At 48.0% G+C, this 16,025-nt stretch overlaps 1 protein-coding gene across 6 annotated transcripts in view; it reads left to right on the forward strand.

Moving 5' to 3' along the window:
- Window positions 1-16,025, forward strand: part of LOC102479291 (glutathione S-transferase Mu 2) — a 22,442-nt gene that overhangs the window by 483 nt on the left and 5,934 nt on the right. For 4 of the 6 annotated variants that reach the window (XM_027772286.1, XM_006149541.3, XM_006149540.3 and 1 more), the window contains exons 3-7: window positions 337-401; window positions 699-780; window positions 878-978; window positions 2,082-2,177; window positions 2,266-2,376. In XM_027772286.1, the coding sequence (XP_027628087.1) occupies window positions 337-401; window positions 699-780; window positions 878-978; window positions 2,082-2,177; window positions 2,266-2,376 (455 nt within the window). Of the gene's footprint in view, window positions 1-336; window positions 402-698; window positions 781-877; window positions 979-2,081; window positions 2,178-2,265; window positions 2,377-3,143; window positions 3,156-6,062; window positions 6,683-15,507; window positions 15,515-16,025 lie in introns of those variants that run through there. The other 2 variants (XM_006149539.3, XM_027772287.1) reach the window with 2 other exon arrangements.

Consider the following 16,025-nt stretch of genomic DNA (forward strand, 5'->3'; position numbering starts at 1 on the left):
GCCACAGCTGCAGCCTGCTCCGATTCTAACGGCCTCGAGGGTGCAGAGTGGCCTTCCAGGGCAGCAGGCTGGGAGGGGGTTGCTAGGCCCTCCCTGTGGGGTAACTGAGGGGCCCCGTTAAGGCTGCCAATAGCTTCTGTAAGCCTCCGCATGGAGCATCTAGAGCCCTTCAAGCATGCTCCTCTCTGCCCCTAGACCTTGGAATGTGAGACTGAGTGGTCCAGATTCCAGATCCACCGTCCCTGGGTGTCTGGGCCCTGACTCCTTCCCAGGGTCCCTGGGAAAGAGATTGTTTGGGTCGGGAGGTTTGTTTTCACTTGGTCTTCCCCACCGCAGCTCCTGACTATGACACAAGCCAGTGGCTGAAGGAGAAATTCAAGTTGGGCCTGGACTTTCCCAATGTAGGTGCAGGGGAGGGGGCGATGGGGGAGGGTGAAAGGGGTCCCCACCTGCACCTCCTTTCCCAGCTTAGAGGTTTTAGGGTCAGGCACCTTCTGCTCAGCTACTCTCTTCCTGGTTCCCTGCGCTGCCTCCCCATGATGCCCTCCGTCCCAGCTCATTCATTCACTGATGTATAAACTCATTTAGGGCCTGTGTGGGCCAGGCACAGTGAGGGCCAGGTCTCCTTCGTTCCTTGCCCAGGGCACGGGGTGCTGGGGAGCCCGGGAGCCCAACTGACCTGCGTGTTGCCCACGCAGCTGCCCTACCTGATAGATGGGTCTCACAAGATCACCCAGAGCAATGCCATCCTGCGCTACATCGCCCGCAAGCACAACCTGTGTGAGTGGGGCTGCCCGTGGGGGTGGGGCGCGGTGGCCGTCCCGCTGGGCCTGGGTGGGCTGGGCTGCTGAGTGTGCATCTCTGTTGTGGGCCACAGGTGGGGAGACAGAAGAGGAGAAGATTCGTGTGGACATTTTGGAGAACCAACTAATGGACACCCGCATGGAGCTGGCCAGGCTGTGCTACGACCCTGACTTTGTGAGTGCTCTCGCCTGGCTGGGCTGTGCATGTTCCGAATCAGCAGCCAGAGCTCACACATTCCTAAATGCACTGCTCTATTTCCATCCAAACCTCTTAGTTTGGCCAACCCTCCAAGCTGTTTCCTCCACTGCAGCCAGAGCGACCTCAATCTCCAACTCCTCTCATATGAAACTTTTAATCAGTTCCTACCTTCTCAGGATAGTCCTGACTCTCCAGGACGGAACGTCAGTTTCCAGACAGTGATGGAGTTTTGAATCCCTTTGGCCTACCTCAGGTCCCGGTGGGAGTCCAGGGGTCTTCTCTGTGGTCACAACCTCCGTCCACCCCATAGCAGGAACGATAGCTGGGCCCTCAGAGGACAGGCTTTCCCACTGTTGCTCACATTCCCTGAGTGACGAGTAGGACGTCTTCCGGACCTGTGTCTCCCAGCTGGCTCCCCCACCTGCCTGTTCCAGGAGCACACAGACTCAGATCAGGAGGAAAAGATGTACATGACGGGGCAGAAATGGTAGCCGTGTTCAGAACTTTCCCTGCAGTTTCCCGGTGCTGACTCCCTGACACCTTCAGGGATCAGGACATTTTCCTAACAGGTGACTCAGGTCACCTAAGGGCCTTTGTTGTCTCATTCCTTGCTTTCAGCTTCTCAAATTCTCTTCAGCTTCCTGGAAAGTACTCAGTGTTCGTTCCATTCTTCTGCTGCACCGCTAGGTAGAACTCTCAACTTCTTTCCCTGAGTCTCATTAGTTCCTTGCTTCTATTAATTCCTCCCAGAGTCTGAAACTAAGAGCTTGCCACGTGCTTAGAACACTCTTGGGTCTGTTCCTAAGGGGGTGCTTGGAGGTCAGTGGTGACAGATTCAGAAGAGTGTCATTTTCTTTTCTGACTTTATGTTGCCTCTGACAGGTGGGTCTGGTACTTAGTAGGAGTCTAGTAAATGCGATGTATTAAATTGAAGCCTGGGCCCTGTCTCAGGGGACATGGTGGCTCACCTGAAGCAAGCGAGGCTGAGGCCAGCAGGGCCATGCACAGCATGGGGGAGGCCTGCCTTGCTGTCCAGGGTCTTTGTGACTTAGGGTGGTGACAGCTGTTTTCTGTCTCAGGAGAAACTGAAGCCAGAGTACTTGGCGGGGCTACCTGACAAGCTGAAGCTGTACTCACAGTTCCTGGGGAAGAGGCCTTGGTTTGCAGGGGACAAGGTAACAGGAGGGAGATGGGGGTGGCAGGCTGCCCTTCCTCCTCGGTGATGGACGGAGTTCCTGCCCACTCACCCCTGGCCTTCTGCAGATCACCTTTGTGGATTTCATCGCCTATGATGCCATTGAAAGAACCCGGATATTTGAGCCGAAGTGCCTGGACGCGTTCCCAAACCTGAAGGAGTTCATATCCCGCTTTGAGGTGATGCTCTGGGCCTGCTCCTCTTGGGTGTCCTGTTTTGCTTCCTCCTCCTTGGCATGCTTTTGAAATAGCAGATTTAAAAGGAAGATGGAACCAACAGATGGGGTAATGGTTACGTCCCTGGACTCCCACGTGGTCTACCGTGGTTCGAATCTCGACTCAGTGGCTTAAAACTCAGGTCAGATGGGGGGCCAGCAGGTGGCGTGGTAGTTAAGGGCACTGGGCACCCATATGTCTGACCATGGTTTGAGTCCCATACCTGGCAGTTCGCTTTCTCACTTTCTCTCTCTCTCTCACTCTCTGTCTCTCTCTGGTCAAAATAAAATAAATAAATAATGTTAAATAAAGTAATACTTTAAAAACAAACAAACAAACAAACAACTCATGCTGGGTGCATATACATGTATGCCCAAGGTCCTGAGAGGAGAATGGAGAAGGGACTGGGGCATGTCCATCTCCCAGGGTGCGGGTTCTCATTTTCTGTCTCTCTGTCTCTCTAGTGAGTACACATGCCCTATAGCAAAAATCTCTCTCTTTTTAAAAATAATTATTTAATTTTATTTATACATTCATTTATTTTAATTTGACCAGATTTTGACCAGAGAGTGAAGGAACGTGCGAAAGCAAGCCACCAGGTTCAGGACTTGAACTGTGATCAGTCGTGTGGGAGTGTCCAGCACCTTAATCACCATGCCACCTGCTGGTCCCCCAAAAAAATCTCTCTAAAAAAATAAAAGGCAGACTGGGGTTTATAGATTGCTGGCTTTATGCTGGGACCTGTGCTCTGGGTCTTATATCTACTGTATCACATGCATTCTTTACAACCTCCCTGAAAGGTCAACAGAATCATCTGTCCCATTTCATTGGTAACGAGACCAAGACCACAGAGGGCAAGTCTTCCACTCAAGGTCCCAGCGCAGACAGGGCTGTGCTGAGCTCCTCCTCAGCCTCTGGCTTCTGTGGGAGCGGTCAGAGGTCTTACTTTTATTGTGCCAAAAAAGCCTCAGTCTACGTCCAGTCTGGGTTTGACAGCCCAGGGACAGACAGAACATTCCAGATGTGCAGCTGTAGGTGGCATTAGTTGGATGACGCAGGTAGGGTTAATAAGAAGAACCATTCAACAACATTTACACCTGATCTATAGAAATCTCTGTTCCAAATGAATACTTGTCTGAGGAAGTGCTTAGAATCCGGGGCTGCACTTGATGCCGGATGGACACCTCTGTGGGTGCCCAGTAGGAGGTCTTCGTCTTGAAGTGTTTGATGGTGGGGAACTTCCCTTTCCTACTTTTCTTTTCTCTTCTTTTCTCCTCTTTTCTTTTCTTTTCTTTTCTTTTCTTTTCTTTTCTTTTCTTTTCTTTTCTTTTCTTTTCTTTTCTTTTCTTTTCTTTTCTTTTCTTTTCTTTTCTTTTCTTTTCTTTTCTTTTCTTTTCTTTTCTTTTCTTTTCTTTTCTTTTCTTTTCTTTTCTTTTCTTTTCTTTTCTTTTCTTTTCTTTTCTTTTCTTTTCTTTTCTTTTCTCAGGGGGGATGGTCACGCCGCAATCCCTTCTCCTCCATGCTCCTCTTGGGATCTTGGGCACGCACGCACACGTGCCCGGCGTGAGTTTAAACCACCAGGTCTGGGACTCAAACCATGGTCAACTACATGGGAGTCCAGCGACATAGCCATTAAGCTAATGCTGGTCCCTCCTTTCCTACTTTTCATCCTGTTCTTCTTCCTTCCAATGTCCGAGTGTCTGAGACAGGACAGCACACTGATTTGCACTCATGGTGTTCACCGATATTGTGTTTGAGGCCAGTGGTGGTTGTACACGTGACCCCCTCCTGGACCTGAGAGTAGTCAGAGACCTGCGGGCACACCAGGCTGTGAGCTGCGGGTCATAGCACCTGGGTCCTGGGGTCCCCATTCTGGACTTCACCTCATACCTAGATATCTGTCACCTGTTGACAACTTATTCAAGAGCAACAGAACCTATTTACAATATATTTGGGAATTTGAGGCATTTGTCCAATATGGTTTTTTTTGGGGGGGAGGGGTTTTTGCCTTAGGGCACTTGCGCTCGCCAGACAGAGAGAGAGAGAGACAGAGAGACAGAAAGTGAGAAATCACCCCCCCAGGGGGGATGGCCACGCCTCAATCCCTTCTCCTCCATTCTCTTCTCAGGATCTTGGGCACGCACGCACACGCGCCCAGTGTGAGTTTTAAGCCATCGGGTCCGTAACTCGAAATGCGGTCGACTACATGGGAGTCTAGCAACATAGCCATTATGCCAACTGCTGGTCCCTCCAATATGTTTTGAGCCTAGAATCTGTTTTCTTTCTTTCTATTAAGAATTATTTACTGGGAACCAGCAGTTAGCGTAATGGCTATGTCGCTGGACTCCCACATAGTCGACCGCGGTTCGTGTCCCGGACCTGGTGGCTTAAAACTCACGCCGGGCGCGTGTGCTTGCGTGCCCAAGATCCCAAGAGGAGAATGGAGGAGAAGGGATTGCGGCGTGACCATCCCCCCTGGGGGGTGATTTCTCGCTTTCTGTCTCTATGTCTCTGTCTGTCTGGCGAGCGCACGCGCCCTACAGTGAAAAATCTCTCTCTCAAAAAAAAAGAATTATTTACTTATTTAATTCTATTTGTTATTACTATTTTTTAAACAACCCGAGAGCAACAGAGTGAGAGAGCAGGGAAAGGGAGAGAGCAAACCACCAAGTCCAGGATTCAAACCAGTCAGCCATGTGGGAGTCCAGTGCCCCAACTACCATGCCACCTGCCGGCCCCCTAGAATCTGTTTTCTTGTCTCACTACAAGTCAGAAGATCTGCCTTCTCAGCTAGTTCTCAGCGCTGGTTCAGGTCCAGGCCCAGTGGCCTTGGGGATTACGCAGGAGCTCCCATGACTGGGAGGGCGCGGGGGAGCTGAGGGCTGCAGCCTGTGGCCTGCCTGGCCTGGCCTGTCGGTTCCAGGCACCCCAGATCTCTTTGAGCCCTTTAGCAATGGCCTGGGCACTGTCTCCAGGTACGATGGCACAGAACACAGCTAAGTGTCCCAGAGCCTGGTCCCCTGTGACAGATGCGGGAGGAGATGGGGTGGGCTGGCTCACTGAGACTGGGCTGAGGCAGCAGGCAGAGGAGCGGCAGGTTCTGAGCCCCTTTTTCCTGCTAGAGATCCCTCCCCTGTGTGCAAAACCAAGCCAGCCAGGGGCCTCCCTGTGATAAGGAAAGTCCTTGTGCAGACGGGGGGAGTGCCAGGGCCTGCTGTGGGGAGGGACTGGGAGGGCCAGAGGGGCAGAGAGAGCACAGAATGGAGAGAGACAGCGCCAGCTGCCTTCTAGCCTTGCCCCGCCTGCCCGCTGTGGGAGCAGGGGCCGTGGCTCCCCCCCTGTTTTCCCTTCGGATGAATGGTGGCCGCAGGACAGCTGAGAGGACTTTCTAACCCTTCGTTGTCACCTCTCCTGGCTGAAGCTCTAGCACAGGGTCAAGTCTCTGTAGTGGCAGCTCTTCTTAATGCCCCACATCAGCTGAAGGAAACCCCACAGAACTGGCCCTGAGCAGGCTGTGAAGACCCAACCCTTGACCCCCATGGACAGGCTGCAGTCAGGGTTCTGGACTTCTGTGCCTGGATGCGCTTGCTTCGAGCCCCTGTGCAGCTCTTGCAGAACCTGAGCTCTGGCTTTCTTTATCCCATTGTCAGGGCCTGGAGAAGATCTCCGCCTACATGAAGTCCAGCCGCTTCCTCCCAAGACCTGTGTTCATGAAGGTGGCCGTGTGGGGCAACAAGTAGGGCCGTGAAAGGCCTGGTCATGGGCCCAGCTGGCTGCCTGGAGCCCTGGAGAACTGCTGGAATCTCCACCATGCCAGCTCCAACTTCTCAGCCTTTTCATTCCTTTCTTCTCCCCAAGGCTTCCTTGGCCCTCTCTTCTCCCACCAACCCATCAGCCCAGGACCTTTAGGCTCCAGCTCCCACTTTCCTTCATCTAGTTATCTATCCAGCTGACAGAGATTAAGATTACTGAGGCCTTTTAAATTAATGAGGGCCCACAGAGAATGCAGATTGAGACTTTAGTCATGCATGCTGTGTTTTTATGACTGTTAAAGGAGTACAAAGATCTGCCTCCAGTGTCCTGAACTATATCCTAAGAGATTGTAGTCATGGAAACTCAACCTTGAAGCAGTGCATAGACAATTAAACTTTGTGCTAAAATTGTTAACTAATGTGAATCTGATAAATCCTTGAGAAACAAAGTGTAACTTGTCTCTTTCCACTCTTTTTCCCTTTGTTTCCTTTTCCTATTAAAAAAATCAAAACCCAAATTCTGCTATTTTAGAGCCTTTGTCCCTGGGTGTCTATCTTCATGTCTTGGCTTGAATAAATTTTTTTTACAAGCTTGGGTCACATGTCTTTATTTCAGGTTGATATAGCATTTTTCAGTACTTTCCACAGCGGTGCAGAGCTGCGTGTATCAGTGAGCAGGAGGCAGAGATGGGATCCCCATCAGAGAGAACCAGGACCCTTTGCCTTCCACGCTGTCAGGCTCTGTGACATCAGTGAGGTCTCTGGGATCCTTCTGTACTCTTTTTGTTCCCAGACCTCTTAAAGGTGCCCTCCCAGGCTTGCCACAAGGTTGTCATTTACTTTGTCTCCTTCAGTCTACTGCCTTAGGATCCTGGGCCACTGTGAGATACATTCTTTCAGTCTGTGCATAACTTGCAATGTCTTTATCTGTGAGACCAGCAGATGGCATAACAGTTACCTCGCTGGCCTCCCACAAGGTCCACTGCGGTTTGAGTCCAGGACCCTGTGGCTTCAAACTTACACCAGGTATGTGTATGTGCATGCCCCAAATCTGTGCATGGAGGAGAAAGGATTGCAGTGTGGCCATCCCTCCTGGGGGGTGATTTCTTGCTTTTTGTCTCCCTGGTGAGCACCCTATAACAAAAATCTCTCTCTAGAAAAAAAGTCTTTACCTGTGTACACCATTTAATTAACAATTTGACTGGGTCTAGGATAAAGACCTCAGCCCCCTGGTTGATTTACTCATCTCTTTGTAGAATCGAGCCTTTCCAACAAGAAGGCTGGTCCCCAGCCCTGGGCTCCCAGCACTGTCCTGGAAGACCAGGGTTGCCTGGTGCACTGGGTCTGGCTTGAATCCCTTCCTGGATGGCCTGATTTTTATTGATAGTTAAGAAGTTTTTTTTGTTGTTGTTATTCTAGGTCTCTAAGTCTAAAGCCTACGTAGGGACCAAAACCTATGTGGAGTGATCTTTTCCTGCTTCACACACCTCCTAGAACATTCTAAGCATAGGTTTCCTTCACCCTGATTCTTCAATTACCATTCCCTTATCTGCATTGCAACCACTAGAAGTAATTTAAGTCACACAGTGGAATGAACTGCTTCAGAGGAAGTTTCTAGCAGCTCAGGAATTCTCAAACTGTGTTACCAGAAAGAGTTGTTGATTTTGTGGGTAGGTATTCAGGCAAGCCTCAGCTGGCAGAAAAGAATGCAAATCAACAAAGGCTGATCTCTTATCCAAAATCATATCTAAAAAAGACCCATTAAAAATGGATCAAGGGCCAACAAATAGCATAGAGGTTAAAGTGCTTGGATCCCATGTGACCGACTGTGTAGCTGAGTCCCGGACTCAACGACTTGAAAAATATTCCAGGCACATGTGTGTGCCCCAAGTCCTGAAAAGTGAATGGTAGAGAAGGGATTGCTGCATGACAGTACCCCCTGGGGGTGCTTTCTCATTTTTCCTCTCTCTGTCTCTGCTGAGTATATGCATCCTATAGCAAAATTAAAAAAAAAAAAAAGGATTAAGACTTGAATAGGTAGGGCTGGCAGGTGGCGTAGTGGTTAAGGTGTTGGACTCTCACATGGCTGACATGGTTCGAGTCCCAAACTTGGCGGCATGCTTTCTCAGTCTCCTCTTTCTTGCTGTGTCTCTCTGGTCAAATTAAAAAATAGTAATAATAATGATAAATAAAATAAAACAAATAATTACTTTTTAAAAAGACTTGAACAGACATTTTTCACAAGTGAATATCCATATTGTCAACAAGCATGTGAGGAAGTACTCAATATTATTAGAGAGCAGAAAAGTTACAACCACCATTAGTTATGACCACTATTATATACCTACTGGAAGGACTAACATTAGAAGGACTGATGGTTTTGGTAAATTTATGGATTGATTGAATTCTCATACATTGCTGGTGGGACAACCACTTTGGAATCCTGGAAATATCACCTACAACAAAGGACACTAGCTGTTTTTCTTTTCTTTTTTTTTTTTTTGTCATGAATGAATGCTTGCATTTTCCAAGAATCATGTACTACAACGTTGAAAGCATTAACTGACAACACTATAAATTCCAATAGGACAATGGACAACCAAATGAAGGTTTATGAATACAATTACATTATTAACATAATAGAGTACTAAACAATATTGCTAATATTACAGCAACAACATGGATATAATGTTGAGTAAAAGGATTCAGACACAAAAAAGTTCATAGTGTATCATTCCATTTACATGAAAATCAAGAACAAGGGAACTAACTCGTGCTGTTAGAGGTCAGATGAATGGTGACCTTGTGTGCAGGTAGGACGGATCTCGTGGGGGAGCTGGGAATGTTCTCTATCTTGCCGTGGGTGTGATTATGTAAGATTATTCTAATGCAAAACTCCATGGAGTGTACAGCTAAGGTCTGTGCACTTTACGGCGTGTAAGTTATACTTCAATGAAAAGCATGCATATATGAGGGGACTTCAAAAAGTTTGTGGAAAAATGGAATTAAAGTACATGTTTATTTTGTGCAAAAAACATTTGAAATCTATGTGTAGTTTGTCAAAAGACACATTTTCTTTTCTTTTTCTTTCTTCCTTTTTTTTTTAAAGGTTTTTGCCATAGGGAACTCTGGAGAGACAGAGACAGTGAGAGGGAAAGTGAGAAATCACTCCCTGGGAGAGATGCAATCCCTCTCCTCCATTCTCCTCTCAGGGTTTTGGCCACACATACACATGGAACTGGCAGGATTTTCAAGCTGCCAGGTCCAGGACTGGAACTGGGGTCGGTCATGTGGGAGTCCAGTGCCTTAACCACTACCCCACCAGATGCATTTTCTATAAACTTCTTGAAGGCCCCTTGCACCTATTATATATTATTTGTGTGTTTCTGTTTATCATCTGGTACTCCCCCTAGGATGTCAGTGCTAGGAGGGCAAGTAGCACCCAAACAGCTCCTTGACACAGTAGGTGCTCAATGAACAGTTACTAAGCAAATTCTATTCTAATCACACATGTTCCCTTTAGTGGTGTCCTTCAAATTCCCTTTTGATTTGTATTCATGACTACTTCATTAAGTAGGTGAGATCGATGTATGTATACACTTAAGATCTACTTTTTCCCCTGGGAAACATTTCACTTAAAAACCTGTGGATACTGGCGGTTCACATACATGCATGCTTCTAATATTTAGTGGCTATCTAACATTCCTTCATGCTGATAAAATATAATTTGCCTAGTCATTCTCACACTATCAGGCATGTGATTTTTTCTAATTTTTTACTTTTTAATTTTAACAACAATATGATCATCTTTAAGTTTATTGCCTCCTCTGTGTTTTGGTTACTCTATTTGGGTAGCTCTCCAAAGTGGATGTTACAAGGCATGGGTAAGAATAGTTTTATGCTGGGACCAGCAGTTAGCATAATGGCTGTCACTGGACTCCCATGTAGTCGACTGTGGTTCGCGTCTCGGACACGGTGGCTTAAAACTCATACCAGACGCGTGTGCATGCGTGCCCAAGATCGCGAGAGGAGAATGGAGGAGAAGGGATTGTGGTGTGGCCATGCCCCCTGGAGGGTGATTTCTTGCTTTCTGTCTCTTTGTTTCTGACTGTCTGGTGAGTGCATGTGCCCTATAGCAAAAACCTCTCAAAAAAAAAAAAAAAAAAGAATAGTTTTATGCTATTTTAATAGGTTATTTGATTACGCCTTCAGGAGAAGGTGCCACCTGCAAGGCACATGAATGTCTTTCTGCATCTTCTTTTTTTTAGGAGTGGTTTTTTTTTTTTTTTTTTTTGCTATAGGGCACATGTGCTCGCCAGGCAGAGAGACAGAGAGACAGAAAGCGAGAAATCACCCCCCCAGGGGGGATGGCCACGCCGCAATCCCTTCTCCTCTGTTCTTCTTTCGGGATCTTGGGCACGCACGCACACGCGCCCGGCGTGAGTTTTAAGCCACCGGGTCTGGGATGCGAACCGCAGTCGACTACATGAGAGTCCAGCGACATAGCCATTACGCTAACTGCTGGTCCCTGCATCTTCTTAGGCAATATTTGGGCATCTATGATTTTACTTTATAATGCTTTTATAGGCTTAAAATACCTTGAAGTTTTCTACCTGTAACTTTCTTCTTCTTCTTCGTCTTCGTCTTCTTCTTCTCCTTCTCCTTTTCCTTTTCCTTCTCCTCCTTCTTCTCTTTCTCCTTCTTCTCCTCCTCTTCTCCTTCTCTTCCTCTCTCTCTCTTTTTTTTTTTTTTTACAGAGCACGTGCACTTGCCAGAGAGAGATAAGGAAAGTGAGAAATCACTCCGTGCATGATGGCCACACCACAATCCCTTTTCCTCCATTCTCCTCTTGGGACTTTGGGCACACTTGCACACATATCTGACATGTTTTTCGAGCAACTGGGTCTGGGACTCAAACCACTCAGTCTGCCACGTGGGACCCAGCTGCCTTAACCTCTGAGCCACCTACCAACTCGTCTGCCTTTAGTTTTTGTTAGTTGTTGTTTGTGTATGTTTCTGCCTAATGGATCACTGTCTGAATCTCCCTGTCTATGAGTCTCCCTTTGTAAAACTCTGTTCCCATTCTCTACTGTTGGCTTAGAAAGATCCTAGAGAATGGTTAAACGACAAGATCGCAACAATCACAGCTGTTTTTTCTCCATTAGGCATGATGTAATTAACTGTGATTCTGTTCTAGGTTTCATATCACATAATGAGCTAGTTAAATTTACATGTCAGCTTGATTGAGCTAAGAGATACCCAGATAGCTGGTAAAACATGATTTCTGCATGCGCTGAGAGGGTATTTCTAGAAGAGATTAGCATTTGAGTCAGTTGACTGAGTAAAGATTGGTCCCTCCAGTAAACGTGGGCAACATCTAATCCATCAGGGCAAAGATTGAACAAAAAGGCAGAGGAAGGCTGAATTGTTCTTTTGTTTGACTAGCAAGCACACATTCTCCTGGCTGGGACATCTGAGTCTCCAGTTCACTAGCTTTCAGACTCAATCTAAGAGTGATACTTTGTCCCCCACAGCCAAGGTCAGACTCAGAATGAATGATCCTACTGGCTTTCCTGCTTCTAACTTGCAGACAGCATATCATGGATTCCTCTGCTCCATAACCCTGATAGTCAAATTCCATAATAGAGAAGCACATACATACATACATACCTAAGTATCTCCTATTGGTTCCGTTTCTCTGGAGAATTCCGACTAGTACACATAGCAAACAAATACATAAATTGATCACAATAATTCATGAATACGTTTGAAATACCAAAGGTAACGTAAAACATGACAGCACATCCATTCATTGATGTTAGGCATGGACTGGCTGAGATGCCTTATAATACAACTCCGTGGGAGTCTGCAGAGAAGATAGTTTTTCTGGTCAACCTGTCTGTTCATCATTACTATTTCAGGGTGTCCAAAGGATAAGCCAGTCTGCCTGCTCATTTTGCTGACCTAATGTGCGTGAGGGTCTCTGGGAAGCTTTGCAGGGTTGGCAAACAAAGGGAGAGGAGTTGCTTCCATGGTGACTTCTGTAACTGGGGTCCATCTCTATAGCAGTCTTAGGGGCTCAAATCATCTATTCAACTTGAGCCCACCCCATGAAGATGTTAAATGCAGGGCGGTTCCCAGTCAAGTCATAATAAATTGGTAATGACTTGTAGGAACTTTCTGCACACCTTTTTCTCTTTTTTTAATGACAGAAGGCATGTCAGGGGTCGGAGGTGGTAAGAGAGAGAAATAGCCTTGCAACAGGGCTGGTCATAACACAATAATTTTTTTACTGCATTTTTCCATCTTGGTAGGGTCCTGGCATGCTTCACATATTCCTAAAGTGTTGCTGCTGGGTCCGGGATTTGAACCACAGTCAAAGCATGTGGGATCCAGCACCCTCTGCACAGCATTCAATCACTGTACTGTGGAGCCAGCACTGTATACCCCTCTTGGCCCTGGAGGATATTTGTAGAACTGAGTTTGGTTCAGCCTGCCTATCCCTGCCCTAGCACCTCTTCAAGAATCACCAGCCCAGGGCCAGCTGGTGGCCTGGTAGTTAGGTAGCTAGATTCCACATGGCCAACTGTGTGATTTGAGTCCTGAACCTAATGACTTATAAAACAATCTGGACCACATGCTTACATGCCCAAAATCCTGGAAGAAGGGAAAGATGGAGGAGAAGGGATTGCAGTGTGACCATTCCCCACTGGGGAGGTGGGTGGTGTTTTCTCACGTTCCTTCTGTCTGTTTTTCTCTTATGAGTACATGCACTCTCTGTGAAAACTAAAATTAATTAATTAATAAATCACCACTCTGGCACAGGCTGCCAGGTCCTGGACAATGTGCTGAGACTGAGAGCTGTGGTGGAGGGCTGCTCAGAGAGTCACACCACTCCCCACTCTGTGTCCTGGGAGCCCAGGCTGGCCAGCCCATTCACTTCTCTGCTGCCCCTCCTTCTCTCCTTCCAGATCCGCAGGCTGATGTCCGCAGGCCCTGCCGCAGGGCAGGATGGTTTCTAGGTCCTTCCTGCAGGGAATTCCCTCTACCAACTGGTTTTCAGACAGAGAGAGAGACAGAGAGATCGAAAGCGAAATATCACCCCCAGGGGGGATGGCCAAGCCGCAATCCCTTCTCCTCCATTCTCCTCTCGGGATCTTGGGCACGCATGCACACGTGCCTGGCGTGAGATTAAGCCACTGGGTCTGGGACTCGAACCGCAGTCGACTACGTGGGAGTCCAGCAACATAGCCATTACGCTAACTGCTGGTCTCATTCTGGGATCATTTTAGGCAGAATTTCTATTCTTTGGGACAAAAAATGACCCAATACGTTTTGATCATCCTGCAGAATTTTTTTTTTTAAGAGGTTTTTGCCATAGAATGTGTGCGCTTGTGGGAGAGAGTAAGACAGACAGTGAGAGGGAAAGTGAGAAATCAACCCCCAGTGGGGATGTTCATGCCACAATCCCTTCTCCTCCATTCTCCTTTTGGGATCTGAGGCATGCATGCACATGTGCCTGGTATGATTTTCAAGCCACTGGGTCCAGGACTGAAACCGCCACTGGGTATTCGGTGACCTAACCACTATGCCATCTGCTAGCCCCCTGCAGTGTTTTTGATAATTGGTCCTTCTTCACATCTGCAGTCAGGAGAGAGCACGTCTATACCCAGGTGACTAGGTCACACTGGGACTGGATTTTGAGAAGTGAGAGCTGGCTCCCATGACTTGCTTCAGAGCACTCTGCATTCCCCATCACCCCGCTCCCTAAGCCTTTCCCAGCCCCATTTCATCCATTGCCTAATGCTCTAGGCCCTGTGGCCCCTGCGTTTGACAGCCGGCCGGCTGGCCGGCCGTCTCCTTGTCCCCCACCTCCTGCAGAATTAGACTTTTCCTTCTGAAGGGCCACCTGTGCTGTGAGTCCCATTGTCCTGGCTCCTCAGAGTCCTTGTCGGAGCTAGCATGGCTTCCTTCTCCTGCATACAGCCTCTCTCCCTCCACTGCCTCTCAGTGTATAAAACAGTCAATTGTGTCCTAAATTGTCAAAGTCTCTCCCTTGTAGTTCTCACCTGGTTCCAGGCATGTGACAGACTGCAGTCTCCTCAAAGGATGGTTCTTCACATGCTGAGGAGACATGGCAGGGCAGCACCCACTGTTTTTGGAAAAAAAGAATGACCAAATAGATGAACAAAAATTTAGCAATATCTGTCCCATGTTTTTCAAAATTATTATTCTAATGAATGTTAGCTTTAAAAAAAATCATTTTCTCAATTGGATGTAGAAATTTCATTTTTCCAGACTGAAAGATGTATGAAACTCAGAATGGCAAGCTCTTGAGGTATGAGAATTGTTGCTGCTTGCAGGGTCAGGCACTGTGTGTGTGCAAGGTACCATCTCCTCTCTGTGGACACACCCACTTGGGAAGTTACTTTGAGGTAGAGGCCACTTTCTGAGCCTGGACACAGATGGAAACTGAGATGGGAGGTCCAGCTTGATATGAATGGCTGGGGAAGGTTTGCAAAGGGACTGAGTTCCAGCCAACCCAGTGACAGTCTCTGCCCTCCTACCTTAGCAGAGATGGGCAGACAAGGAAGATTTAATAGGGATGAGATGGCAGAGCAGCAGTTGGCGTAATGGCTATGTTGCTGGACTCCCATGTAGTCGCCCACAGTTCGAGTCCCGGACCTGGTGGCTTAAACTCCTGCTGCGTGCGTGTGCATGCATGCCCAAGATCTGGAGAGGAGAATGGAGGAGAAGGAATTGTGGCATGGCAATTCCCCCTGGGGGGTGATTTCTCACTTTCTGTCTCTGTCTTTCTGGCAAGCGCACACACCCTTATAGCAAACACACACACACACACACACACACACACACACACACACAAAGCCGAAAAAGCTCTCCAAAACAGGGATGAGATGAAGGCCAGCTGCCTTCTTCCACCTCACTCCACACTTCATCCTGGTGGGTCGTGACCTTGATTGATACAGGAGTTCGAATCCTGCAATCCTAACAGACTTTGCCTATTTCCAAATCTTGTTTTTCTGCAGTGCAACCACCTTGCCCTTGAATTAGTGAAGCCCTTTCTCTTTAGGTGCACTGCCCTGTTTTCATGTATCTTTGATCTCTTCTAATATCCTTAAACAAAGAAAAACCAAGTATTAGTTTTGAAATCGTTTTATGTCTACACAGGAGAAATCTGGCATAGAGAAAGTGTCACGCAGGACTGTACCACAGGTCACAGATGACAGAGTGACATCAAAGACCATTTGGGCCACCTTCTTAGATCCAAGACCATACACGGGTCAGGAGCCGGGGCCAGGGCTAGAATGTGGGCACAGGACAGCTGAGGGGTGAGTGGGCCTGGCCTGCTTGTGTTCCTGGGGGATTCCAGGGGACTCCTCTGTGGCCATAACCTTTGCCCTCTCCCCCTTCCCCAGAGCAGGAAGCTCCTCAGAGGACAGATTCTCCAGCCTTTATCACATTTCCTGAGTGACCACTGTGTGCTGGTCACCTCGCTGACTGGCAGGGTATTTCTGGGAAGGCACCCCAAATACCCCAGCACCTGACCAGTTCTGGGTCTGGGTTTAGATTCACAAGCAGCACCTCAGTAGTCTTGGGTAACAATCCAAGCCTGCCGGTGGAAGGGGAGGTCCCCCAGAGCCTTGAAGGACAACTGGAGAGCACGTTTTCTTTTGTCCTTTGCCCTGGGGCTCGGTTCTAATAAAGCTGCTGCTGCAGACTGATGGCTCTGGGGAGTGTAAGGCCTGGGGGGCGGTGCTGTTGGGGAGCTCTCCGACTGGCTGAGTCCTGGCCTACCAGGAGTTCAGTGCTGAGTTAAGACTCGGTCGCCGCAAGCTCAGA

This window comes from Tupaia chinensis, unplaced genomic scaffold (assembly GCF_000334495.1).
Source record: "Tupaia chinensis unplaced genomic scaffold, TupChi_1.0 Scaffold000270_1, whole genome shotgun sequence".
NCBI classification, from domain to species: domain Eukaryota; kingdom Metazoa; phylum Chordata; class Mammalia; order Scandentia; family Tupaiidae; genus Tupaia; species Tupaia belangeri.